At 52.3% G+C, this 25,739-nt stretch overlaps 6 protein-coding genes and 1 non-coding gene across 7 annotated transcripts; 4 read left to right on the top strand and 3 right to left on the bottom strand.

Annotated features, from left to right (window-relative positions):
- Positions 1 to 39: 39 nt before the first annotated feature.
- cch1 (calcium channel protein CCH1) lies at positions 40 to 6,973 on the top strand. The gene is made up of 3 exons (XM_040944515.1): positions 40 to 2,111; positions 2,164 to 4,485; positions 4,533 to 6,973. The coding sequence occupies exons 1-3, from the start codon at positions 480 to 482 to the stop codon at positions 6,891 to 6,893; spliced, it is 6,315 nt and encodes a 2,104-aa protein (XP_040802301.1). The 5' UTR covers positions 40 to 479; the 3' UTR covers positions 6,894 to 6,973.
- Positions 6,974 to 8,378: 1,405 nt separating this feature from the next.
- BO72DRAFT_80023 (uncharacterized protein) lies at positions 8,379 to 9,680 on the top strand. Its single transcript, XM_040950731.1, has 2 exons — positions 8,379 to 9,281; positions 9,513 to 9,680. The coding sequence occupies exons 1-2, from the start codon at positions 8,508 to 8,510 to the stop codon at positions 9,537 to 9,539; spliced, it is 801 nt and encodes a 266-aa protein (XP_040802300.1). The 5' UTR covers positions 8,379 to 8,507; the 3' UTR covers positions 9,540 to 9,680.
- Positions 9,681 to 10,763: 1,083 nt separating this feature from the next.
- clrD (histone-lysine N-methyltransferase Clr4) lies at positions 10,764 to 12,317 on the bottom strand (the record flags this gene model as incomplete). The annotated part of the gene is made up of 3 exons (XM_040946866.1): positions 10,764 to 11,305; positions 11,391 to 12,007; positions 12,163 to 12,317. The coding sequence occupies 3 exons, from the start codon at positions 12,315 to 12,317 to the stop codon at positions 10,764 to 10,766; spliced, it is 1,314 nt and encodes a 437-aa protein (XP_040802299.1).
- A 1,982-nt stretch (positions 12,318 to 14,299) lies between these two features.
- kin1 (putative serine/threonine protein kinase Kin1) lies at positions 14,300 to 17,986 on the bottom strand. The gene is made up of 3 exons (XM_040950730.1): positions 17,168 to 17,986; positions 16,487 to 17,114; positions 14,300 to 16,434 (listed from the first exon to the last, which is right to left on the bottom strand). Exons 1-3 carry the CDS (start codon positions 17,828 to 17,830, stop codon positions 14,489 to 14,491), a joined length of 3,237 nt encoding a protein of 1,078 aa, XP_040802298.1. The 5' UTR covers positions 17,831 to 17,986; the 3' UTR covers positions 14,300 to 14,488.
- A 1,885-nt stretch (positions 17,987 to 19,871) lies between these two features.
- BO72DRAFT_485470 (putative G-patch domain protein) lies at positions 19,872 to 22,292 on the top strand (the record flags this gene model as incomplete). The annotated part of the gene is made up of 3 exons (XM_040947893.1): positions 19,872 to 19,923; positions 19,988 to 20,226; positions 20,285 to 22,292. The coding sequence occupies exons 2-3, from the start codon at positions 20,021 to 20,023 to the stop codon at positions 22,290 to 22,292; spliced, it is 2,214 nt and encodes a 737-aa protein (XP_040802297.1). The 5' UTR covers positions 19,872 to 19,923; positions 19,988 to 20,020.
- A 719-nt stretch (positions 22,293 to 23,011) lies between these two features.
- BO72DRAFT_79877 (uncharacterized protein) lies at positions 23,012 to 24,760 on the top strand. The gene is made up of 4 exons (XM_040950729.1): positions 23,012 to 23,169; positions 23,293 to 23,331; positions 23,494 to 24,249; positions 24,319 to 24,760. The coding sequence occupies exons 2-4, from the start codon at positions 23,329 to 23,331 to the stop codon at positions 24,451 to 24,453; spliced, it is 894 nt and encodes a 297-aa protein (XP_040802296.1). The 5' UTR covers positions 23,012 to 23,169; positions 23,293 to 23,328; the 3' UTR covers positions 24,454 to 24,760.
- Positions 24,761 to 25,542: 782 nt separating this feature from the next.
- BO72DRAFT_t110 lies at positions 25,543 to 25,613 on the bottom strand. Its single transcript has one exon. It is a non-coding gene; the product is annotated as a tRNA-Gly (tRNA).
- Positions 25,614 to 25,739: the final 126 nt, after the last annotated feature.

Raw genomic sequence — 25,739 nt, 5'->3', positions numbered from 1 at the left:
CCCCCCCCCCCCCCCCCCCAAAACCCCAAAAAAGACACGATCAATTTGGGCCCTCCATTCCCCATCTGTCTGACTTCCTGAGTGTTCCATTCTAATGATCGAATTTCGAATTCATCATGGTCGGACACTAGCTTTGATTGGATCCTGGCCCACGTTTTCCGCTCGGGGAGCCCACCCCGGTCACCTTTCAGCCCTTTTTCGACTCTTTCGACCTTAGACTGCTTTGTTTCGCCTACGTACTCGTACGTACGAGTCCACCAGTACACTGCTTGCTCGAACTACTACTAATTCTCAGCTTTTTCCCGCACCCTCCGCCTCCAGCGGTGAATTTCTTCTTCTCTTTCCCCTGCATTTGCACCTTCGCACGCACCTCTCAACTGCTGTCTGGGAGCCCTGCGTCTTCCTTTCCTCCCGACTCCCTCTGGACCTGCAGCGGCCTGCGATGTCTGCGTTCGGTTAGCGCATCTGAACTGCCCCCCATGGCCTCCAGCAGCCATGACCGCGGCACTGACGACGAACATCTCTCCTCCCAGCACTCAATTCCCTTGCAGGACCTTTCTGGACCATTCGACTCTGATCTCGAGCCGAGGACTACTGCAGGTGGAGTTGCGAGCAGACTGAGCCGGTCATTGACTGGCAGAGGCCGAAGCGGGATCAATTACGAGCGCATCGCGCATGACTCTCCGATCGACAGGGTGGCCGTCGTGCCCCCGCATCACCACGATGAGGACGAAGGCGCTACGATCGATGACCCAGGCGCATTCGCCCAAGCAATCTCCTCGGTCGGACTCAGCTTCGACCCCTCCCACCGTGCCTCTCTCACGCCAGAACCTACCCGCGATGGCTCCAGTATAGACCTTGACACCGTTCCCCTTGACGGGGCTGAGAATTATCTCTCCCACACCGATACCTACACCGATACGACCCCGTTGACGAATATCCGAAACGTACAGCCCATGGGTGGCGCCTCCAGCTCCGAAGACATTCTGCACCACAATGACGGATACGGTGCGCCCTCGGCCCAGTTCGCTGCTATGGGCAATCCGGATGCACGGTTAGGCGACGACCTGGAGGGCGGCTTTCAGGGCAGACGGCGCGGGTTGAGCAGCCCCGGCGAAAGATCGCGCTCGCTTTCTCCCTCGGCCCCCGGGTCGGCTTTGCAGCGAGCCAGCTCGATGATGAAGTCGATGTCTCAGCGTATTGTCAACCTTAGTAACGAGTCGGAGGTCGTAGAACAGTCTATATTGAGGGAGGAGTCGCACAAGAATGCGCGGATGGAGGAACCGCCGGCCCTGCCGTCTTTACCAGACTATGCGCACGATACACCGTCTCCCCTCACGCCTCGCAGCCCGGCGGCTCATCATCACGAAAAGCTACCTTCGAATAGCAAGGCATGGCGCGAGGTCAGCAACCCGTTGAGGGGCAAGTCCCTGGGATTACTGGGTCCGAACAATGCTCTCCGAATGTGGCTGTGCGACATCTTGGTTCACCCTTTCACTGAGCCTTTTATTCTGCTGGTGATCTTCATCCAGACAATCCTACTGACAGTCGAGTCATCTCGTTCCGTTTGGAGTCATCCTCGCGATGTGAATTGGGGCAATGCCCCCACGGATTATGTTTATCTAGCGATCTTCATCATTTATACCCTCGAGGTCGGCGCGAGAATTCTGGTGTCCGGCTTAATCATCAACCCTGCTGAGTACAGTACAATTGACCGATCATTGGGCTTCAGGAAAGCCGTGATTGAAAAGGGGAAAAACCTCGTCATCCCACAACGTCAGTTCTCAGTGAGGAAGTCATCCGTCGCTCCGGAGCAGCCGCAGGCTTCGATTATACGTACGTTCACGGGAGGGTTAAATCAGTTGGAAAATCAACATCAACTGGAGCACCAACTAGCCGATGATCCGTTGCAGAAAAGTCGCGTGAGACTGGCTCATCGTGCCTTTCTCCGCCACTCGTTCAACCGTCTCGACTTCGTCGCGTTGATTGCTTATTGGGTTTCTTTCTTCCTCTCGGTTTATGGGGTCGAGACTCGCCAGCAGCTGTATGTCTTTAGCATGCTCAGCTGTCTCCGAATCCTTCGTCTTCTGGCTTTGACGAACGGTACTTCTGTAAGCCTGGCACTCATATCTGTACAGCCGACATCTGGCTAACTCAATTTAGATCATCCTGCGAAGTTTAAAGAAGGCCGCGCCACTGCTCGTGCACGTTGCATTTCTCATAGGCTTCTTCTGGCTCCTGTTTGCCATTGTGGGCATCCAGAGCTTCAAGTCCAGCTTGCGGAGAACTTGTGTTTGGATCGGGGTGAATGGCCAAGACAACTATACGCAGGATGAACAATTCTGCGGTGGCTACCTTAACAACGGCCATAATATGCCATGGCTAAGCGCTGACGGGATTCCCACCACTTCCAGCCCGAAGGGTTACATCTGTCCTCAAGGGTCTTTATGCATTGAAGGTGACAACCCCTACAATGGGACCATGAGCTTTGACAACATCCTCAACTCACTGGAGCTTGTGTTTGTGATCATGACGTCGAACACATTTACGGATATTCTCTATTATACCACCGACAGTGACTACCTAGCCGCCTCTCTTTTCTTCGTGTGTGGGTTGATCATTCTGAGTTTGTGGATGGTCAACTTGTTGGTTGCGGTCATTACGCACTCCTTCCAAGTCATCCGCGAAGAAAGCAAGCGCAGTGCATTCGCCGTGCAGAAGATAGACTCGACCGACAAGGAGGACCCGTCCGCCCGCAAGATAAGTACTATCAAACGCATCTACGACAAGACGGAATGGCTCTGGGTCTGTATCATCATCTTTGACTTGGTCGTGCAAGCCCAAAGAAGTGCTTCTATGGGCGCTGACCGCCAGGCTCTTATTGACAACACAGAGATTATTGTGACTATCGTATTCCTGGTTGAGATTCTCTTGCGCTTCGCCTCGGACTGGCGCAACTTTCATACCAAAGCCCGCAACTGGGTTGACCTGGGTTTGGTGATTGTTACTTGTGTCATCCAAATCCCTGTCATCAGGAACACCCGTGTTTATGATGTTCTCACGATGTTCCAAATTCTTCGCGTGTACAGAGTAGTCCTCGCGTTCACAGTGACCAGGAACCTTATCATGGTAGTCTTCCGCAATGCTACTGGATTGCTGAATCTTATCGTCTTCGTCTTCCTGATCACCTTCCTTGCATCCATCTTCGCAACGGAGCTCTTTCGTGGCCAAATACCTGAGGAAGATGATGGCGGAGACTTCATTTACATCACTTTCTCTGACATCTACAACTCATTCCTGGGGATGTATCAGATCCTGTCTAGCGAGAATTGGACAGACATCCTGTACGACGCCACGGCATACACGGAAGCCTACAAGACTTCGTGGATTTCGGCCACTTTCTTGATTATGTGGTTCATTGTCTCCTGTTTCATCGTTCTGAACATGTTTATTGCTGTGATTCAGGAAAGCTTTGATGTGTCAGAGGATGAGAAGCGGCTCCAGCAAGTCAGGTCATTCTTGGAGCAGAAGCAAGTCAACATGTCTTCGCAGGGAAACCTGTCCCTGTCGAAGATCCTGATGATGGGCCGGAACTCCGAGCGCTACAAGGATCCTCTTGACCACGGGCCAGCGGCGCTGGAGATGCTACTGAAGGATGCTGTTGTGCAGGAATTCCTCGACGAGCAGGAGCCGCCAGAGTCCGAACGAAGGGAAAGCGTGCCATTGGAAACGACGACTACAGCGGAGACGTCGCAGCCTGGTATCTTCTCGCGCACCTGGAACAAATTCGCGACATCGGTCATGCGCCGAGAGCCCAATCCATTCTACTCCAAGCTGAAATTCTCGCGAGCATACGATGAATTGGATCCGAGGACGATGGCTCGGGAGGTCGTATCGGCCGCCGAGCAGAGAAAACGGGCTCAACGCGAGTATCTAATGCGCCACCCGAATTACAACAAGTCATTGTTCATATTTGCGCCGGATAACGCAGTCCGGAAGTTCTGCCAGCGTATGGTCGGACCCGGACGCGGAACCCAGCGAGTGGAGGGGGTCGATCCATACAAGCCGGTCTGGTTTACCTTCTCCGCTTTCATCTATGCCGCCATTGTCGCCATGGTTCTGCTGGCCTGCATTACTACTCCGATTTACCAGAGCACTCACTTCCAAAATAACCGAGACTGGTTCACTTACACGGATATGGGCTTTGCAATCTTGTTCACGATCGAGGCCCTCATCAAAGTCATTGCTGATGGATTCTTCTGGACGCCTAATGCGTACTTCCGCAGCTCATGGGGCTTTCTTGACGGCATCGTTTTGATCACTCTTTGGATCAGTGTTGGAGGTTCATTGTATCAGGACTGGGGTCTGACCCGGGCGATCGGGGCTTTCAAAGCACTTAGAGCTCTACGACTGCTGAACGTTAGTGATAGTGCCAAGGGTACTTTCCATTCGGTCATCATCGTTGGAGGATGGAAGGTCATTGCTGTAGGTTCACTGCCGACGAGGATGGTTGCAAATGCTAACGTTGTTAGGCTGCTGCGGTCTCGATGAGTTTTCTGATCCCCTTCGCTATTTATGGGGTCACGCTTTTCGCTGGGCGGATGGTCCAGTGCAATGATGGCGATGTAGCAGGTAGCTTGGACGCTTGCATTGGCGAGTATATGAGCTCTCCTTCCAACTGGGATGTGCTTGCGCCTCGAGCCGCTGCCAACCCCTACTACGACTTTGATAATTTCGGAGACTCCCTCTTCATTCTATTCCAGATCGTCTCCCAAGAAGGGTGGATTGATGTGCAGCAGAGTGCAATGAGCATCGTTGGGGTCGGACAGCAGCCTCAGGACTACATTGCGCCGGAGAACGGGCTGTTCTTCATCGTGTTCAACTTGCTCGGTGCCGTCTTTGTCTTGACCTTGTTTGTGTCTGTTTTCATGCGCAATTACACAGAACAGACAGGTGTAGCCTATCTCACCGCGGAACAGCGTTCGTGGCTGGAGTTGCGGAAGCTGCTGAGGCAGATCAACCCTTCCAAGCGGTCCTTCGACAACAAGACCAAACAGTGGAAGATGTGGTGCTACCGCGTGGCTGTCAAAAAACACGGCCGATGGGCAAAGTTTGTAACTTGCATTCTTACGCTTCATCTTCTACTTTTGGTCTTGGAGTTCTACCCGGAGGCCCATCTGTGGAACACGATCCGACAGATCTTGTTCTTTGCGTTCAACATCGTTTACATCGCTAATGTAGCGATCCGAATCCTTGGCCTTGGCTGGCACCGATTCAGCAGAAGTTCCTGGGACCTTTACTCGTTGATCTCGGTACCTGGAACACTGATCACGACGATTCTTACCTTTGCGAACTCGGGCCATGTCGTCTCGGAGCTGAACAAACTCTTCCTTGTGTCGATTACACTGCTGATCATCCCCCGGAATAATCAGCTGGACCAATTGTTCAAGACGGCTGCCGCTAGTTTCACGGCGATTGGAAATCTGCTAGCCACCTGGTTTGTGCTGTTCCTGGTCTTCGCGATCGCAATGAACCAGGCGTTTGGCCTGACCAAATTCGGCTCTCAAGAAAGCGACAATATCAATTTTCGCGACATCCCACGCGCCCTGATTCTACTACTTCGGATGAGCGCCGGTGAGGGATGGAACGAGGTCATGGAAGACTTCGCGACCATGGAACCGCCCTACTGCACGTACAGCAGCAACTACTTCGACGATGACTGTGGCAGCGCCCCGTGGGCTCGCTCGCTCTTCATTGCGTGGAACATCATCAGCATGTATCTCTTTGTTTCATTGTTCACGTCCCTGATCTTCGAGAGTTTCTCGTACGTGTATCAGAAGAGCAGCGGGCTCTACGCCATCAGCCGCGAAGATGTCCGTCGCTTCAAGCACGCATGGGCTACGTACGATCCGGATGGAACGGGATACATCACCAAGGAACAGTTCCCGCGACTGCTGGGAGAGCTGTCCGGTATGTTCTCCATGCGGATCTACGACGGCGAATTCACGATCCCGCAGATTCTGGAAGAATGTCGGGTTGACAGGCGCGACTCGCTTCTTGCGCATCGGAGAGTGGTCGAAGGGCTTGATCTGGACAAGATGTCTCGCATCCTGCGGCGCATCCCGGTTGAGAATATCCGCAAGCGACGACAGCAGCTCAACTCATTCTACGAGGAGGTGTTGGTGTCTGCGGACCCGGTGCGCGGGATCTCGTTCCACTCGTGTCTCATGATCCTGGCGCACTATAACGTGATCAGTGATAGCAAAAGTCTCCGGCTCGAGGAGTTCCTGCGCCGCCGGGCCCGCCTGCAACGGGTGCAGGAGACCATCCGACGGCAGACGGTCATCGGGTTTTTCGACACGCTGTACTGGTCGCGGCAGTTCCGCCGCAAGGTGGAGCACAAGAAGTCGGCCCGGATGAGCGCGGTGCCACAGTTCTCGGTGCCGGAGATTTTCGTGGACGACGGATCGCAAGACGAGCCCACGGCCCTCACCCACGTGGCTCCTGGTCCTGCCGACCCCTTCGGTGGTAGTGGTAGTGGTGAGGAGCCCCTGCAGCCGATGCTGTCCCCGACCTCGCCCACGCGACGCGACGGCGGGGGACCGTCCCGACTGGGCGGTCTGCCTCCGATCGATACCAGCATGGGCGGGCGCATCTCGACGGCGAACTCGCCGACCGAGTGGTCGAGCATCAGTCCGTCGCTGTCGCCGCGGCGGGAGCGGGCCAACACGACCTCGTCGTATGGCAGCGGGCCGGACGTGCTGGAGGAGATCCAGAGCGCGACGTCGGAGCGGCCGCCCAACGTCAACGACGTGATGCAGTCGCTGGGCGACTCGGCGTGGGGCGAGAGTATCCGGCGGAGTTTTACGCAGCGACGACGGTCCGGCGAGTAAATATGTGATTTGAGGCTGTGCCGATGTGGAGTAGGGCTTTCTGGTGTCTTTCTATTTTCTGTTTAGCGTTCTACCGTTCCTGTTTGTTAGCTCTGCATCTAGACATTCTGTATTTCAGGAGGCATGCTAGAGAGGTTCCATGTACATTAAGGGGGGGAAGGAGCCAGGATCATGATAAAGTGACGATGATGTTGATGATGTGATTTTTTATCTTGAGGAGTGAGCTGGGCGATGTGGAAAGAAAGACACACAGTTGATACAGTGTATTCAGTGTTAACTTAGAGTAGTGTACAGCAAGACTCGATTCTGAATTCCTTTGTGGGCTTGTAGAAATTACATCCCCTCTAGTAATCCAGACCCTGAAGAACAAAAACCGAACCTGAAAGCACGGAAGAGAAGTGTATAGAGCATAGTGGAGTGATCCAGTCAGTCGGGTGCTGTATTGTGTTGTGTTGTGTTGTGTTGTGTTGTGTTGTTGGGTGGGCTGCCTGCCTTGGTATAGATCCATCACGTGGATGAATCGAACGTAATGCGATGCAAATGCATGACCTATCACTTTTCATCATTGGGAGAAACTACGGAATTCATAAACACAAAGAGAGAAAAAAAAAAAAAAGAACTGGTTACATCATGATTGTCATTGCTCGGATCGCTAATTAGTTGATTTTTTTGGGGGGGGGGGGGGGGAACGTGAGTAAGTTTTTGCCTGGCACTGGCAGATTGAATCGCTTTCCTTCTTTGACAAAGGGAGAAAGAGAACCTGAAGAAGCAGGGCGAGCAGGGTGAATTCTGGTGATTAGCTGGAATGACAGGGCGTGATCTCTGGTTTGGGTGGGTCTATTCTGAGCCTTTTTGCCCCGGATCGGGCAATTGGATTGTACTGCCCGTACAGTAAGTATACTTTACTTCTACTCCGTACTCCCCCAAATTACTGAGACGGAGTCCGAAGGAGGAAGAAAGGGTGCTCTCCATGCTCGGGACGAAAAACCTTTTGAAACCGTCATCATCAATTGCATACCCCGTAATATACAGGGACCAGCAAGATGGAAGAATGTTGGTGTTGCTGCAGTCGGAAAGAAGTTAAGATTCGGCTGGAGCGGAAACGGGGCGGGAAGTGGGAGTTGAAGTGTGTCTGTTTGCGGTTAGTTTCTTGACGGGCAGGGCTTTTATACTAGTGGGGGATTACTACGTATATTATGATGGATGGATCAGCCCCTGCTCTGCTCTTGGATGTCATCATCACCTGGAGTCAACTTCTTTTTTTTACAACTACTGTCTGTGTGTCCTCGTATTGGGATGAGGGTTTTTTTTTGGTCCTTGAGGGGTCGTTCCACTTGACTGAGTCGGACTTATAACTACGCTACGTTACCTTACCTGGTGTGAGTGAGTACACGAATACACCGGAGATTGAAGTTGATCTATCACCCTCGATTCATCACACGGGATCCATCAGACTGAGACTAAGTCTGAGTCTACTTGTGTTACGGAGAAAGTCTACACCTACTCTCCATACTTCTACCACCTACCACCTTACTCCCACCATAATTCAATCAATACTACTCATCCCATATATCCTCACTCACCTCGACCACGACCACGACCACAACCACAACCATGTCCGCCCACAACGAACCCCAACATACACAAACACCTACCCCCAGCCTCCACCTCCACACCACCTTCGCTCTCCCTCCGCCATCCTCCTCGCAAAACCACCACTACAGCCACACCCACACCCAGAAATCCGCTCCCAAAAGAACCACCACCACCACCCTCCTCACCCCCTCCACCTCGCCCACCATCTCCCCGCTCAGCTCCACAACCACCAGTCCAACCTCCTCCCCCATCTCCAACCCGGAATCCATCTCCTCCACCTCCTCCGCCTCGCTATATTCGACGGCCTCCCCGCCCCCATTCGCCTTCCACCGCTTACATTTCCCTTCCTCGGGGGCCACCACCACCACCACCACCAAGCCGCAACACAAATACAACCCCCACCCACCCACCAAACAACGAGATCTCACCACCCCACCCCTCAGTCCACATTTAGTCCCCTTCACCCCGGCGCCGAGGACGCCTACCACGCAGTCGCAGTCGCAGACGCAGACGCAGTCACAGCACCAGCACCAGCACCAGCACCAGCACCAGCACCAGCACCAGCACCAGCAGGACCAGGACCAGCACCAGGTCCGAGTCCTCCCACCCCTCTCCCTCCTCTCCCTCTCCCCCTCACTCTCCCGATCGTCATCGCCCTCGCCCTCGCCCTCGCCTTCCCTAACACTGGGACCGGGACTGGGACTGGGACTGAATCCGCAGCCTCACACTCCTCGACCACTACAGCTGCAGTCGCAGCACCACCACCAACTCAGACCCAGAAACCTCTCGAAAATCGAGAAGGAGCTGCTTGAGGAACAAGGCCGCGCGGCGGGGGATGCGGTGGAGAGGGTGGGGTTGGGGATGTTGGAGCCCAGACCGTCGTTGCCTTGGACTGCTGCGGCGGGGGGGATAGGAGGGATGGGGATGGGGATGGGGATGGGGATGGGGATGGGGATAGGGATGATCGGCAGCGGCAGCGGCAGCGGCAGGGGGGGTCTGGGAGGGGTAGTGGCGGCGTTTGAGGGGATCGAGGAGGTTTTGGCGGGGTGAATTTGCTTCCTTCTTTCGCAAACTCTTTCTTGGGGGTTTGGGGGTTTGGGGACAGACTCCTACCGATGGATCAATACCGCCAAAGGGATTGAGGGTTGAGGGTTGGGTTGTGTCGTTTACAACTAAATGCGGCTTGTGTGAGTCGATGCAACAGGTGCTCGTGGTTTGTGGAGGCGCTTTTTTTGGTCTGTTTGACACTTGGATAGCGAGTACCGTGGGCGGTTTGTGCATGGGAATTACCTGATTTTTTATTCCGTGGGTTGGAACTTGTTGATTTGGGTATGCGGGCGTTGAAACGGGAGGGCAAGGGTCAGGCGGCAGTGGAGTTCGGTGTTTCCTGGCTATGGCTATGGCGGATGCTTTGTGATCTTTGTCGACTGTGTATGTGTGCGGCTTTTGTTCTACTTTACTTTACTTTACTTTACTCTGCCAGGATGGGTACTGGGATATATACCTACCTACCTACTTACAGCTACCTAATTTACACACTTTGGATATGAGGATTGATTCCTTTGGATGGCTGGATTAACACATTGTAACTACCCTTTAGAGACTAGCGTGGGAGAGCTGGCATCTAACGCGGGGAGTTAACTTGTACCTGAGAAAGGGGTATGATGATCGATTCGTTTGGTAAACTGCCGACCTCAGACCTCAGAAGATCCATCTTCAAATCGTAACTAACAAGAAAAGAATCACTGCATGTGCATAGGTAGAACGTAAAGACAAGACAATGAAGACTCTCGGGCTACATGCAGGCTTCAATCGTATTCGAAAAAACAAAAAGGCTGGAATGTACGTACAGGATTAGGGTATCGTGAGTCGAAGAAAACATGTGCAAAAGGGTCAAATGTGCAAGGTTGTGTGTAAGCGTATGTGTGTCTTGAACTGGGGAAAGTATGAACACCGCGCCACGGGAAGGTCTATGCAGACATGCGTGGACAAGGACAGAAGAGGTGGATATCCAGATCAAAGGGAATGAACAAGATCGGTGTATCAAAAGACGTCCGGACATACAAGATGGTATGTATGAACGCTTTTCTGTCTTGAGCGCAGGCTGTACCTGTAATAGCAGGTCATTTTGCTCAAACGCCTCAGGGGGGTACCACACTGACCCGTTAGAATGTTGCCAATGTACTAGGTGCACCGCAGCAGGTTCAGTTGCAGGGCATGCAAGCAGGCAGCAAAGAATACAAGGTGAGTGACCAACAAGTTCGGGTGCGCTGTTCATCTCACCGCAACCCCCTTCTTCCTCTGATTCGGCCACAACTGGCCCCGACAGTTCGCCTCGCCGCAGAGACACTGCACCGCGCTGGGATCGATCTTGGCGCCCTTGACGATGCCGCCGCCGCCACCCTCGGACCCGGGGTTATAGTCGAAGGTCAATTCCGTGTACGGCGGGATCTCGCGCAGGGCAAAGAAGGCCAGATCGTACAGGTCTCGATCGGCGTGGTTGCGGGAGACAGGGATCATGCGGCAGTTCGGGTTGCACGAGTGGTTGATGAAGCGAGTCGGGCCGCCGAAGTTACGCCCGTCGATCACGTACTTGCAGCCGGACTCGGTGGCTTCGTCGCCGTCGTCGTCGTCGTCGTTGGAGTCCTCCTCATAGTCTTCGTACTGGCCGTTCAAGAAATCGAGACTGAAGAGGTAGGATGCGCCGTGCGCTGTGTGAGCCGCTTCACGGAGGTCGGCGGCCGCGGTGGTGATCACTTCGCCTGTGTAGCAGTCGATGAATTGGCCGGCGCGGATACGGTCTGGTGAGCGGAGGCCTATTGAGACGAATTATGAATAAGAACATCACTCATACCATGAGGAAGAACCGGCTGGGTTGGCCCAAAGCACAGGGACACTTACCAAACCCACGGTCCCCGGTGTAGAAGATCTCCAACCGCACGGTACGTCCATTCTGGACCACGCGATTCCAACATCCCGCATTACACCCACACCGGTCACTGCACTCGTAGATCATGGCCTTGCGTGTCAGGAACTCCGGCTTTAGCACCATCATGTGCGGGTCGTCTGGGGCTCTCCGGTACGGCACGATGTTCGTGTTGCTCTCGTCCTCCTCCTTGGACAGGCACAGGCAAATCTCCGGGTTGCACGCCCCGACGCAAGTGCAACCCGCGTTGAACTCCTCGGACACGGGGACCACGCCCTTGCGCAGCGGGTTGGTGTTGACGAACTCGAAGTTCATAATGAAGTCCGCCAGGCGGGACTCTGCGGCCGGATCGTAGGTGACCTCGGGTCCCCGGATGGCCCGCAGCTTGCGTTCCATCGTCTTGTGCGTCTGGTGCCGGACGTTGGGGGGTCGGGTCAGCAGCGGGCCCGGGGTGCCGAGAACCAGGGGCGTGTCGGCTCGCTTGACCTTCTTCGCCTTGGGGTAAGCGCCCTTGATGGCTTTCCTTTGGTAGGCGTCGGTCGGGTAGTAGGTCTGCGAGAGGGCTGTGGGGGGTTGGAGGGGAGGGGTTGGTCTGGATGCGTAGGATGATGAGGATGATGATGCACGGCCGTTGACGCTGCTGAATTCACGGAGTTCAGACTTCAACTGGCGAGATGACGGGGTAGGAATGAGGACATCTGGGATGGTGGAATGGGGGGTAGAAGCTGATGAAGAGTCCGGGGTTACTGAACGAAGGGCAGAAGGAGCAGTGGCTGGCCAGGCGCTGAAACGTCGTGGACTCTGTCTGCGTTCAACGCCCTGGGCCTCTTGGCTTGAGATGCTTCGTCTTGAGCTTGGTCTGATCGGCTCAGGCTGGGAGAAGACACGCCGCCCTGGCTCATGATGGCTCGACCTGTCAAAGAATTTTGACACCGCTAGAGCAGAGAATGCATCTTTTGTGTCAGACTTTCTTCTCTTCACCGGCACTGACTGTGAGATATTAAGTGCACGGTGAGCCAGGCTGCGTGAGAGTGAAGCTGCGCTTGTAGATAGTGTCTAGAGCCCAAGTCAGCTGCTGTTACCAGGGCATTCTGCCTTAACACAACAGTTCTTGTTTAGGGGCTGTTCTTGAGATCTAAAAATATATAAAGATACAAACTTTGACAATGTATGCAGGGTATAGTAAAAAAAATAGAAAAGAAATAGGCAAAAGAGAGTCCAGAAGGGATCTGTTGCTGTATAGCAAGGCAATATAGCAACATAGCAATATAGCAACGGGTATACTCAAGCCAGCGGGGAATCCTTGAGAGGCGATAACTCTCCAAAAAAACACAGATTTGAAAGTCCAAAGGACTCAAGCAAACTCACCTGATTGGACTCCTCCGACTCCGAGTCTATTGTCAGGTCGATGAACATAGCTGACATGGTAGCCACAGTCCAGACCAAGAGACCACTGATGTTGTAGTATCAAAAATGCAACATAACAGACAAGATGTAGGGAAAGCGGTGTTGAGGCGGTGTTGAAAGGATGGCTTTCAGGGAAAGGGAGAGAGACAGGACTTGAAAAATGGTCTAGCCTGTTTGAGAAAAAATCTGCTGAGTCAGCTAATCAATATCAAGTGAATGATAATTATATAGAAAATCCAAAAAGTCGAAGAATCAAACACTCCTGATGAAGCGGGATCAGCATTTTTCTATCAAATAATAAATTCAAAGTACAAATACATAGTCAAAACCCCAGAATGGCCAATATCGAATAGGAAGATGGCTGTGCTGATAGGACGCCCAGCAAGTATTCTAGATTGGCCAATCAGTGGCCTAGTTGAACTGCAAAAGTAACGAGCTGCTTCGACCCGCCCAACCGAGTCCGTTTGCACATGGATAAGTCAACCAGCATTGGTCTCGCACATATGCCAAGCACCAGACAAATAAACACATTTCGAATGTTTCAAGACAATCGCCAGGGGCTCTTGTACCCAGATAATGTGTTTGAAGTTAAATAAATGCTCTGTGTGGGGCAGGATCACAACGTGATCCTCCTCTATAGATCTTGTTATTTGTCGGCGCAGACATATCAGATTGTGACTAAGCAGCACACATCCTGGTCAAAATCTCAGGATATTCTTAAGCATTCTTAGAAGAAGCAGTGGCCTTAGCGATATTAGATTTATCCTTGATGACTCTTCAAGAGAATACAACATCTGTCAGGCTTAAAATTCTGGCATAATTGTCTGTTTTCTAGTGGCCTGGGTAGTTGTTAAAATAGTGGCAACATGTGGGACGTGCCAAGCCGCCAACTGGTCAACCTCACAGGCCTCGACACGGCTTAGCCTCTCTCGACAAAGACTCGGACTACAGCCTTATGCATGATTCCTTTCAATTGCTTGCGGTATTCCTTGTTGAACAGCCTTTTGAAAGCTTCAATAATATCATTAAGCGCATGGTTCAAGCTGTGCTTCAAGCTGTGCTAGGTAGAAGCTGACTTCTTGAATCTTGATGCCAGGGAAAGTGTATATATAACTGCACCTCAGTTCGACCTCACTTCAACCTCATTTAGCACCGTGATGTGAGCCGTTCGTGGGACACACTAGAAGCTCTCCATTGACCTAAGCATATCCAAACTTTGGAATGCTGCTACCCGTGTGTGTCTAATGGCCAACAGACTATTTGTTGTTTGAGCAGTTGTAACAAACATGCCTGTCAGTATTAGTTCACATGTCTGAAAGTTACTCCTACCTGCATGACCTATGTACAACAGTCCCAGACAACTGTATAGGTATCAAGTATTAAGGCAAAGAGAAAAGAGACGAAATATACAATAGTGGCCGATAGCAACACAAGAACAAGATCTCACCGCGTCCATGATCATCCTTGCTCAAGTCTAGTATACACCATGATAAAACATCCCCCCTAAAATAGATGAGCCAGCTCAAAGGTAATGCGAACCGAAATTTGACATAGGAAATGTTCCACAAAAGAAAAACGTCATGCTCATGCAAATGCTTCGTGGATCAAATCAACCTTGATCGGCATGCAAATGGGTTCATAACGTATCATGCAGATCAATATGCACTCAGAGTCGCAGGGCGTCCAAAATCTTCTTCGCCATCTCCCGATATTGCCACATGCCACCTGCCACTTTCTTGAACTGGATCCCATGCAACGAGAAAAGAGGTACCTTGACAATAAGGATTTCGAATCGGAGTATCAGATTCTCTCCTGTATCACTCTGGACTCGTGTCGTTGTCTCACCCATTACACGTTCTCCAACCACCCCCAGGTCGCGACTTGGCCGAGGACCGGCTTCATCGTCAGAGCCCTCAGGAGTGGTCACAAAGCTGTGGTCAGGTGGCGCTCGAGCCCGACGCTGGGAGCGCGGCGTCTGGCGAAACTCCTCTCTGCCCTCGTCGTGGCTCAACAACCCTCCAAAACTTATGCGCCGACGATGGCCCGAAATCTGACCCTGCCGGTCCGGGCTTGGTGGCCCAACATCCATCACTGTATCCAGGTCAATGCTCGGGGCATGACGACAACTAAAGCCTCCCTTGATCTCCGTGTGGTCGACACCAAGTTGTTTCAGAGCGCGAATGATGTCCGCTCGGATTACAGGCAAAGGTTTGCTGCTTGTGGTCGAAACACTGAAAAGGCCTTTGAGGTATACGGGCTTGGACAGGTCCTCCCCTTCATTGGCACTCTCCAAAGCAGTGCCTGCTCCAGTGATATCCGCATCCGTCTCTTCAGGCACATTTGCTTCTCGGGTAGCATCACGCCTAGCTCGACGGGCTTGAATGCTTTCGCGACGAGCATGCCCCAATGACATTGTCCGGGCGGTGTGGCCGCGACCTAGCTTTGTTTCCCTCGCAGCCGTCGGCTCTTTCTGTACATTGGCATAGTCTGATCCACTGCTGGGCGGGGGTTGGCCTGTCGCGTCAGGGTCGTTCCGCCGTGAACGACGAGGACGATAGTCGGCCGAGTTGACGCTGGCGGATCTTTCCAGGAACTTATTTGACCGCGAAGCCGGCTCCGCTGACCCTGGAGCCTTGAGGAAATCGTTTTGCGGGGGTTGATTCGACCCGGGTGGAACAGCTGTTGGAGATGGATCCGCGCGTCGGGTCCTCTTCACACTGAATCCTCTGGATAGGGGCGAAGCCAAGTCTGCGGGTGGCTGAACGTTGAGTGCCGGGGTGTGGGGACTGCCAAGTCTTCCACGTTCCGGGTCGCGGCTGCGCTCCTTTGTCCTGCGCGTGCTGAACCGTCTCAAAATACCCGCTGCCGTGCTTTCTTTCTTCGCTGGGGTTTCGGGCTGCGATAACGCAGGACCCGGGGAATGTCCGGTTTGCGGGCCCAGGTGAAGATTCTTGATACCATCCGCCAAGTCGTCATCACCATGCGTTCGTGCTCTAGGGCGCGACCTTCTTCCACTGTCCTTCTCTCCCGGAACGTGATACTGGTTGGTATGAGCGGCCTCCGGTGCTGGAAGATCTGGCATCTGAAGCATTGAATCCCCGGATGCGTGTGGAACTCCCAACGCTCCAGGATTCTTTTCGGCTCTTTCTCTGTCCAGCTTCTCCTTGACCAGATAGTAGACTGAAATCAGCGGGCTGTAGGCATTTATGGGGTCGTTGCCCAATTGAACGGCTTCCGCGGACGGTGCGGACAGCGTGTCCCTGCTGGCAGAGTTCCGTCGTTTGTAGAAATCGAACACCCCTCGCTTCTTCTCTGTATAGCTTGGAGCGGGTTGTTCGCGGGCACTGACTTTTACAGCATGTTGGTAATCCTCAGATTCAATGACCTTGGTGAGCTGCGCAGTAATGTAATCGGGCGGTCCGAAGTCGAAACCCGTCATCTTCTCAATGACTTCGGGGTCCAAAGGCAAGGTGATAGGTTCTCGGTACGGTAAATAGTTTTCAGGGGCGCCATTAAAGCCTTTGTTCATCCAAGGATGATTCATAATCTCAGTCAGACTTGCGCGTTGTTTGGGGTCAGTGACCAGCATGCGCGAGATAATATGACGACACTCTGCGTGTTGGAGGTCAGTATCAAGGACACACGATAGACTGTGGATACTAACCTGCAGTGAGCCCTGGAGGGTACTCGAAAACGCCTTGTTTGATCTTGGCATGCAGCTTGGGCATGCTCTGATCGTCAAACGGAACTTTACCGCATACTAGAACATAGAGAACAATGCCAAAACTCCAAACATCCACCTCTGGGCCAGTGTACTGCCTTGCCTGCAGCAACTCGGGGGCAGCAAAGTAAAGACTTCCACAGAAGGTTTTGAGTTGGCTTCGTGGAGAGAAGAGATTACTGAGACCAAAATCAATGATCTTGATGTCTCCAGTCTTGCTGATAAGGATGTTCTCGATCTTCAAGTCGCGATGCACGATGCTGTTGCGATGGCAATAGTCCAATGCACTCGCGATTTGACGGGCAAATTTGCGTGCCTGCTTCTCTTTGAGTTTTCCATGGGAGATGATGTAGTCCAGCATCTGACCCCCATTGACGAGCTCAAACAGCATGTACCAATGGTAATTGGTCCTTACTACATCCCTCATACCACAAATATAAGGATGGTTGACGAGACTGACGATAGCTGCCTCACGCGCTGTTCGAATTTCCTTCGAGCGGTCTGCCCGTTCGGCCTCGCGCGAGCTGCGGTGCTCTTCGGTCGATTGCCGAGGTACAATCTTGACGGCCACCTGAACTGCAATGAGATCCTGCAACAGAGGGCAAGCAACATTACGAGACTCACTTGTTCTCCTGTGTCCATGTTCTTTCCAACTTTTACTTTACCCATACTGCCGGCACCTAACGTCTTGCCCAAAGCCCACTGGCCCGTTGGCGTTGTGATCATTGTGCGACGCCTTGACTGGACGGGATTAGCCGGATGTAAGTGAGCGGCGGCAGCCTGGGGCTGTCCTGCGACGCCCTCTGGCATGACGGGGCCCGCAGTCGCCATATCGACACTGTCTCGTTGATGGCCTTGAACTGATAAATTTCTCCGGTGCTTGTTGGAGGAGGAATCGGGGCGGTAGGAAGTGGGAGGGCGCTCCTGTGAACGGTCCCGCGAAGATTCTCTTCGGGGAGTAACTGGGGGAGCTCCGCGAGAAGCCTCAAAATCCCGGCGGGCTATGGTGTCGAAAACCGCTTGGTTCGCAGGGGGCCGACGATCATAAGACTGTGACTTGGAATGGGAGTGGGAGTGGGAGTGACGAGACTGGGATTGGTAGTGATATTGCGACGAGGATGGTGGTGATTGATGTTGTGGTTGGGAGGCTGTCGCAGGTCGGACAGCAACACTTCGGGTACGGTGAGGGAGCTCGGATGAGGGAGGACGATAGGAGGGAGATCGGGCGGAAGTCGAGTGACTGCGGACGACCGAAGGCGACGCAGTTGATGGGGCAGTAGTGGACATCACGGTGGGCACTGGACTGGAGAAATTCCGAGCCAACCACAGGCCAAGCGTGTGCTTTTTTTCAGCCCAAGACCGCCTTTAGTATGGAAATGCTAGGATTTGGGAGGGGAGTGGAGGAGAGGGGGATATTCAATAATAGCGACCGGTCGGGAGGAAGAAGGGGAGAGCAAGTGGGGGGGAGGAGAAAACGGGCGTAGTAGTTTGTGACGTTTTTGGCTGACGGAGCGAGCGCTGGAAAGGATAAAAACAGCCAAAGTGACTTCTTAAAAAAAGATTGCTGATGGCTGCAGTTCCACCCATGTGAGAGTACTGTATGTACAAAGGCTCCCCAAGATGGTGTAGGGGGAGGGGAAGAGGGGAGGGGAGGTGGAGGAGAAAGGAAGGACAGACAAGGACTAAGAAACAGGGTGGGGGGAGGATGGATGGCAGGGGGAGAGAGTGTGTGAGATCTAGGGAATGTGGGACGGGAAGAGAAGAGAGGAGAGGGTATGATGAGATCAGGGGAATGAGGAAGAGGAAGAGGAAGAGGAAGAGGAAGAGGGAATCGGGGGGGAAAAGGAAGAGGTAGGCAAGGCAAAGGAAAGCAAGTAAGAAAGACATGGAAGACAAGAAAGAATGCACGAGGGAATAACAGTCATGGGAAAGTGACGATGGATGGATGCGGCTGCGGAGAAGAAAGACAGCCAGTCCCAGCCAGTCCCAGCCAGACACAGACACAGACACAGACACACATACATAACAGGCTAGTTACTAGGTACTACTCCGTAGACTACCAGGTAACTCCGTACCTACGGAACTTTGGCTGGACTTTTCTCAACGACAGGGGCCACTACCGCAACTGCACCGCAACCAGAGAAGGAAGTTTGGTTCGGGTACCGTATGGCGCCGTCAATTCCTCCTACTTAGTACTATGTAGTACTAGGTACATCTACTAGGAGTAAACTAGTCTATACAAAGTACAAACAAATGGGTCTGACTCTGACATTTGGGTCGCTCCGCTTGCTGGTTCTATTTAAGAAATTTAGAGATTGGAACGATATATTAATAGTGTTCTGGTGTTAGCCAGGCCCCCACAGCAAGAGCAATAATAATGATAATGATAATAATAAGAGCAGGTGGGAAACGAAACGAAGAAATCGATATTTCGGTAGACTTGCGTTTCGATGTTAAACATGACTGTGGCTCGTATTCTGTTTCTGCATGGATCTTGGATTCATTGATATTCATCAAGTCACGCAGGGGAAACGAGACACTACATCCATCCATACAGCCAATTCATTTCCACCACTTCAATTCGGGCTAATAAACCGCGGTTAAGTACAGTCAGTACCTACACAGGGTCAGTCCCTCAATTTCCTCAGTGACCACGGGGCGCTCGCCCTTATTTGTAAGCTGTCACGCAGAGTCGCCCTGTGCCGTTGCCTTCCCACGAGGCAGTGGCACGTCGGACTTTTTGGTCCTCAATCCTTTCTTTCCTTTGGGCATGGATGGGCAGAATGACGAGAGAGGCAGATGCTGATCACTGGAGATTCCCAGTTGATCGGTCCAAATTAAATTGGTCCTATGAGCTCACATCTCTTGCCAAGCATTATTCGCTGATTGATGATAATTCTGGAGCAGAGCAAAAAATATTGCCTCTTCATATATACAACTCTTCTTCTTGTTGTTACATGCTCCTGAGTGTATGTGTGTTATACAGGTGCGGAGCATCATATGAGCTATAGGTGTTTTCGTAGTGCACACAGACTTGGAGTTCGTGTTCGTATCAATCGAGTATGAAAATATAGAAGTCACTGGCGGCTGTTAAATGACATTGTTCTTTAGACATTCCGGGTTGAAAGCATAAAGTTTGGGGGTGGATTTGTGTGTCTAGCGTTGATGCTCTCAGCAACTCCATTACAGATTCCAGAGATGAGACCCGCGCATGTTTACAGTAACTTACCAGCCACAACCAGTGGCGGTGCGCAGAGCAGCCGACCGTACGTATTCCGTACCGTCACATGTCTTCGTCCTTGGCAGTCGCAACATTGAACTGCTTCCAAGTCACTCTGATCCTCCATATCTTACCAGCATCACCTATTCGCTCTTTCAAGGTAGGCTTCCAAACCATATACACTATTGAGATTTACAGTTGTTGACCGTATTCAATCGATTTAGCCATAGTAATGCTTGACTGAATTCACACCCCGCATGGCTGGTAAAAGAACTCGAGCCGCCTTCGAGGCCGATCTACAGGCGCAGCAGTCACCCTACGCTCTTTACGGAACTCCCCTTCCACCCTTGGATGCCGGCGTCCGTGATGATGGCTCCTACGCGCCCATCTGGAAGCAAGAAGTGACCGATGACCGGGGAAGAAAACGCCTGCATGGCGCCTTCACCGGTGGATTCAGTGCCGGGTGAGCTCACGATTCATGGATCGCTGTGGACAGCACACTAAAGGTCGACCCTCTTCAGGTACTTCAATACTGTCGGGTCGAAGGAGGGATGGACCCCTGCAACCTTCGTCTCATCACGCCAGAACCGTGCCAAGGACAACCGGAAACAACAGATTGAAGATTTTATGGATGAGGAGGATATCCGGGAAGCAGAGGAAGCAAAGACGGTTTCCACAAATGATGACTTTGCAGGGTTTGGCACGACAGATACCGAATTGGCGCGCCGCGGGGGGTTGATGGACCTTCTCAAAACCACCGGGGAAACCATGGGTGTGAAACTTTTGAAGAAGATGGGGTGGAGGGAGGGTCAAGGTGTTGGTCCCAAAGTGCGACGACGCGCCAACCTAGGTGACGGCACCACGCAGGATGGTGAGGATGCCAACAAGACGTTTTTGTTTGCCCCGGAGAATCCGCCAATGGTGGCCTTCATCCACAAAACCGATCACAAGGGACTTGGCTTCCAAGGGGAGACCCGCCTTGACGCTCGCGCGTTGACACGCGGTGACTCGGACGGCGAGGAAGATGACTCCTTCTTTGGCAAACGACTCATAGCTCCAGGAAAGCCTAAACAGCCCAAAGCCAAGGAAACTCGTCGCGGAGGCTTTGGCGTTGGAGTACTCAACGATACTGGGTCAGATGACGAAGACCCATATTCGATGGGGCCTCAAATTTCTTACAATCGTGTCATTGGGGGAGATAAAAAGAAGAAGAAAAAGGCAAAGTCCATTGAAGACGCAAAACTAGTCACGGGATCCTCGAATCCTCTGATAAGCAATAAACCGATCTATATTCCCAAGAAGGTTCTCGCGGCCAAAAGCTCAAGTGGCTTCAGGAAATGCCACGATGGCCGTTTACCGCTGGAAGGGTTTTTGCTTGTCGATGGCATCTCCAACATGACTATCTCCACCCAAGAAAAGAAGTATGCGGCTCCTGAAATACCGGCAGGCTGGAAATCCAATAAAACACCGACTCAGAAACAAGACGTATCGAATTATGTTTCTACAGCAGAGGCAGCCAAGGCCTCAACTCTGGACCCAGCCGCTCGAGCTGCGCTTTTGGGCGAGGCGCAGTTACCAGGGAAATCTATATTCGACTGGCTGACCCCGGAAGGTCGAGAGCGAATTGCGAAGTTGACCGGAAAGACAGACTTACCGCCAGCCTTGAGTGAGAAGGCGCCAAAGGGCTACGAGCTCTCCGAGGCGCAGAAGCGAAAAGACTTGTGGGACTTAGTGCCGAAACTAGATAAGCAGGTGGCTGTTCAGGCTTTGACCCGAGCGGCAAGTGGCTGGATGCCATATTCGGAAGACCTGGGGAAAAGAAAACGCTATCGAACCTTCCTCGAGGTGCGAGCTGGGCTTCGAGATACGATGCCTGATCGAAACCCAGGGTCTACTACGGATGAATGGGCCCTGGAGCTGGACGAGTTCGCCCGAGCTGCAGAGGTCTTCAAACCCATGTCTGGGTTAATGGCATCGCGTTTTACTTCGGCTTCATCAGGCCCGAGAGAGTCGTCCGATAAACTCGATGCATCATCGGCTGATCCGCTCCTCAGCAAGCCTGCCGCAAAACCTGAAGACCCTGCAGTAGAGGCTGCCCGGATTGGCATGTTCGGCCCGATGACTCGAAGCACCATATCACTCTATCCCACGCGCCTGCTGTGTAAGCGATTTAACGTCAAGCCTCCGGATCACGTTCAGATAGATCCTGGAGAAGCAAGCGGGCGCACGGATGCCCCGCCATCTGGCGGGCGCTTCCATTCCGCTGGGTACCAGAATGTTCCAGGACCTAAAGAATTGGTGTCGCGCGAAGTCATGAATCAGCTTATGATTGACGCCGGCCGAGGTGGATCTCTTACGTCTGGTGCAGAAGATGCATCGTCGGCGCAAGCAGCATCGGTGGTCCTTCGCGAGCCTGTGGTCATTGAGCCGGAACGCAACGAAGCTTTGGAGGCGGAGCGACCAGGAGAGGCGGTATTCAAGGCTATCTTCGGTAGTGATGACGAGGATGAAGACGACGAACTAAGCTGAGCTGGTATTGAGTAATTAGCCTATTGTATGTGTACACAGTAGTATACCACCATTGACTATAGAAGCTTAATTGTGCCCTCCACCCTTTGGAGTGGATGATACGACCTGCCAGATTCCTGACCGCTAGTGTTCCAGTAGATTGTTGTATAGCATGAGCTGGTGACTGATAATTCAGTCTGTGTTTCGCATGCCGGAAGATTTCCGCAAACCTCATTCTTGGCTGCGCCACCATCTCATCTCGTCTGCGGTCAAGCCTAACGGTCTGGCTGGAAAGTCTGTCACACAACAAGGAACAGTAGAAATGCACCACTGGTGTAAATCAATAACACTGGAAGGGGAATGGACGAATGAACCTGAATGATAGGTGATTTGATCCGAGAAGGTGTATTTGAGGGATTCCCTTATTTTTCTTCCCCCTCACGGTCAACCCGGCGTTCGCTCCATTCCTTCCTTCCCCCTCTTCGGTCTCTGAACCTCGTAAGTTCTCCTCCTCTCTTTGTTTCTTCTCCTCTTCTCAACCGTTCACTTACATCTTCCTTGCCTCGCCAAGTCTTTTCTCCCTAAGCCTCCAAGTCACGTTCCCATAGGGGTCTGCTCTGCTACTGCTACTGCTCTTATTGCTTATTGCTAGCAAAACATAGAGGAGTGTGTCTTCTCACTGTGTTGAGTTGCTCCCCCCGTGGTGTCGTCATGCGAGTGAGCTGCAACCCGCCGCTCCGTTGCCACCACTAAACATTAGTAGTAGCCCTTTGATCCAGCCAATTCTCACCACTATTCGGGTCATACGACTGGCTTCCCAATTAGATGGCTTGAACAAATCATTTTTTCTGTCGCTGAACACCGGCGCATTAGCCCCAATAAGCTTGTCTCTCCTCTGGTACCTCGCCCGCAACCTCAGTCCCCTCTCCTCTCTCTTCCTCCGCCGCTTATCTTCGTCGGATCAATACCCCTTCGCTGTCCTACAATTAGTCTGGACGTCGCTGGCCCTAATCAACTATAGTGCTTCCTTTCGGCTGATGGAGCTTGCTCTTTCAAGATGGTATGTCTTTTCTCCCCTTCTGGAATGTTCTTTCGTGTGTCATGCCTGAATTGTACATGCTTCTGCCAGGAGCTTCACATACTCACCATACCACACCGCTCCCTCGCTTCTACAGTACAATAGTCTCGGCGAGTCTAACTTTAATATCATGTCATCGACCAGGGCTGCTGCTTTTCCTCATCGCGCGACAGCGATAATTCGGCCTATGCAGCGCGGGTAGCCACGGAAGAGCGGCGTCGCGAATCGTCTCCTCATCGAGCGATCACAACCAGCAATGCGCTGTCTGGCACCAACGCTTCTACTAGCACACGCGGCGCCCGGACTATCCGGAATGATCACTTTTCCCTCAGCCAGCATTACAACGCCCCCATCCGTCGTCATGTCTGGTATAGCAAGCGACGATTGTGGAGTCGGGCGCAGCTCGATCAGGAGCGCACGGCATTCTTCGAGACCAGAGTCACGGGTCGTCCAGAAATTTGGGCTGCTCTGTCTGCAGCAGTATCTCTAATGCGGGCTGGCGATATGTCGACAGCGCAGACCATTATTGATGCAGCTGGCATCACAGTCCCAACCGGCGATCTCTGCCAGGGTTGCTACGACGAACAAGGCGCTCTTTACCGATTACCACAGTGCATTGTAAGCGACCCAGAGAACATGGCTCGATCGGTGCATGACCAGGAGGACGAATTCGACACCGACGATGGCAGGTTGTCCTCGGACGAAGCTTCAGGGGATGACCTGATCGCAACCGACGTCGACCTGGAACGCCGCCGTGATGAGAAGGGGAAGACCAGCGAGCGGGATTTGATCCGAGTGCGAGCACGACTAAGTGACCGCGGAGGCCCGGACATTGACTTGTCGGTGGGAAAGACCGAGAATGTTGGCTTCATTGCACGCAAATTGCAGCAGGAGGCGGTGGTACGTCATCACGCATTATACTTCAATCGTATGCAACTGCATCGAACGTATCGCTAACCTTACATGAAGATCCCTCGCAGTTACCGCGTAAGAATTGCCTACCTGGGCAGGATTCTGAAAGAGCACGAGCCCCTGATCGACCAGGGTTGGAACCCAGGCCATGTCGTCAACGCATTAGTGGTCCCACGACATGTCCTTTCATGACAGCTCACAAACGGTTGAGAACGTGCCTGGTTTATTTGACATCTTCAATGCTTATGCACAATCTACCGGCTTCTGCAGCTCTCTCTCGACAGATCAGAATGCCACATTGATGGCTGATTCGAGATGACTCCGTGGGTCAGACTCTACCTTTCGGACCCTTTGACTTCAACCCTTACAGCGTCTTAACCGCATTTATTTGTGGGTGCCAGCTTCACCCATTCCCCTACTTTACACAACGATTTTACATTGCAACTAATGACAGCCTTGCATATTACCCTCATCTCCTCTCATCACATTTGTTTTAATGCTTTAATCTAATTTTCCCTGCTCTTTGCATAATACCCCCACCTACGTTGGCTGATTTTTCCCGCCTCTCCGCTGTTTTGATTCCCCCTATCGATGCCAATGAATTCGTCGATTCCAGTTCTTTGTGCTCGATTTACCCCATGTCGAATACTACTCCTACTCATTTCCTGGTCTTTTACGTCCTTGCGCGCTCTTTCGATGGATTTTGCGTGGTGTGCACAATGACTTGTTGACTTAAATGTTTGGAACGAGCCCCAGTCTAGTCAAAGTTTCTATTTGACGATATACCCGTCTCCTACGGGTAATGTATGTTGACACTTTTGAGCTTGTTACGATCATGTATCATGCGTGATGAATTATGGGTCATGAGATTCTACCCGCTACGTACGATTCAACGGCTATATTGGTTTCGTTTCTTTTCCCCCAAGCTTCTGAAATTTCTTCTGGCACATGCATTGAGGTTTGTTGATAACTATTTAGCCAGCCAGCTATCTTAGCAGATGAATTGATTACCAGCAGTGTGTCGCTCGCAGAGAACTCCTTTCCTATTCGAATGCGCCTAACCTGCGACGCATAGTAAATATATCATCGCGACAAACCATCGGGACCCCCTCGCCCCCACCCAGGCTTAGTCTCAGTTCAAGCTCCTTCGTAACCACGGTACCATCCAGAATAACAGGCTATGACTGATATACAGCAGCAATCAAAAGAAACACAGAAAAGACGGGTCTTCACTCTCTGTATCTATCGCAAGTGCACTAGATTTAAAAAACCAAAGAAGAATGCATCATCCGTGAATCGAACACGGGCCTCATCGATGGCAACGATGAATTCTACCACTAGACCAATGATGCTGAAGCGGATGACCGGTACGCCACCTGATTCGTTGTTGGAAGTTAGCCTTTACTTTTGGTTTAGACACATGATGCCAGGGCAGCTGGGGATAAGGTTGAGAGACGCAAGTTGAAGTATCTTGCGCG

The sequence above is a fragment of the Aspergillus fijiensis genome, assembly GCF_003184825.1.
Source record: "Aspergillus fijiensis CBS 313.89 unplaced genomic scaffold BO72scaffold_18, whole genome shotgun sequence".
Taxonomy (NCBI): Eukaryota; Fungi; Ascomycota; class Eurotiomycetes; order Eurotiales; family Aspergillaceae; genus Aspergillus; species Aspergillus fijiensis.
This window is presented reverse-complemented; position numbering and strand designations above follow the sequence as displayed.

Bases quoted from the DNA above. Each gene is read 5' to 3' on its own strand.
- kin1 (XM_040950730.1), bottom strand. From the start codon at position 17,830: ATGTCCACTACTGCCCCATCAACTGCGTCGCCTTCGGTCGTCCGCAGT. The intron at 17,115-17,167 runs GTGAGTCTCGTA...ATTGCAGTTCAG, and splicing joins ACATGGACACAGGAGAACAA to GTGGCCGTCAAGATTGTACC. The intron at 16,435-16,486 runs GTTAGTATCCAC...TCCAACACGCAG, and splicing joins CCCTCCAGGGCTCACTGCAG to AGTGTCGTCATATTATCTCG.
- BO72DRAFT_80023 (XM_040950731.1), top strand. From the start codon at position 8,508: ATGTCCGCCCACAACGAACCCCAACATACACAAACACCTACCCCCAGC. The intron at 9,282-9,512 runs ATCGAGAAGGAG...GCGGCGTTTGAG, and splicing joins GACCCAGAAACCTCTCGAAA to GGGATCGAGGAGGTTTTGGC.
- cch1 (XM_040944515.1), top strand. From the start codon at position 480: ATGGCCTCCAGCAGCCATGACCGCGGCACTGACGACGAACATCTCTCC. The intron at 2,112-2,163 runs GTAAGCCTGGCA...AACTCAATTTAG, and splicing joins CTTTGACGAACGGTACTTCT to ATCATCCTGCGAAGTTTAAA. The intron at 4,486-4,532 runs GTAGGTTCACTG...TAACGTTGTTAG, and splicing joins GAGGATGGAAGGTCATTGCT to GCTGCTGCGGTCTCGATGAG.
- BO72DRAFT_79877 (XM_040950729.1), top strand. The intron at 24,250-24,318 runs GTACGTCATCAC...CCTTACATGAAG, and splicing joins AATTGCAGCAGGAGGCGGTG to ATCCCTCGCAGTTACCGCGT.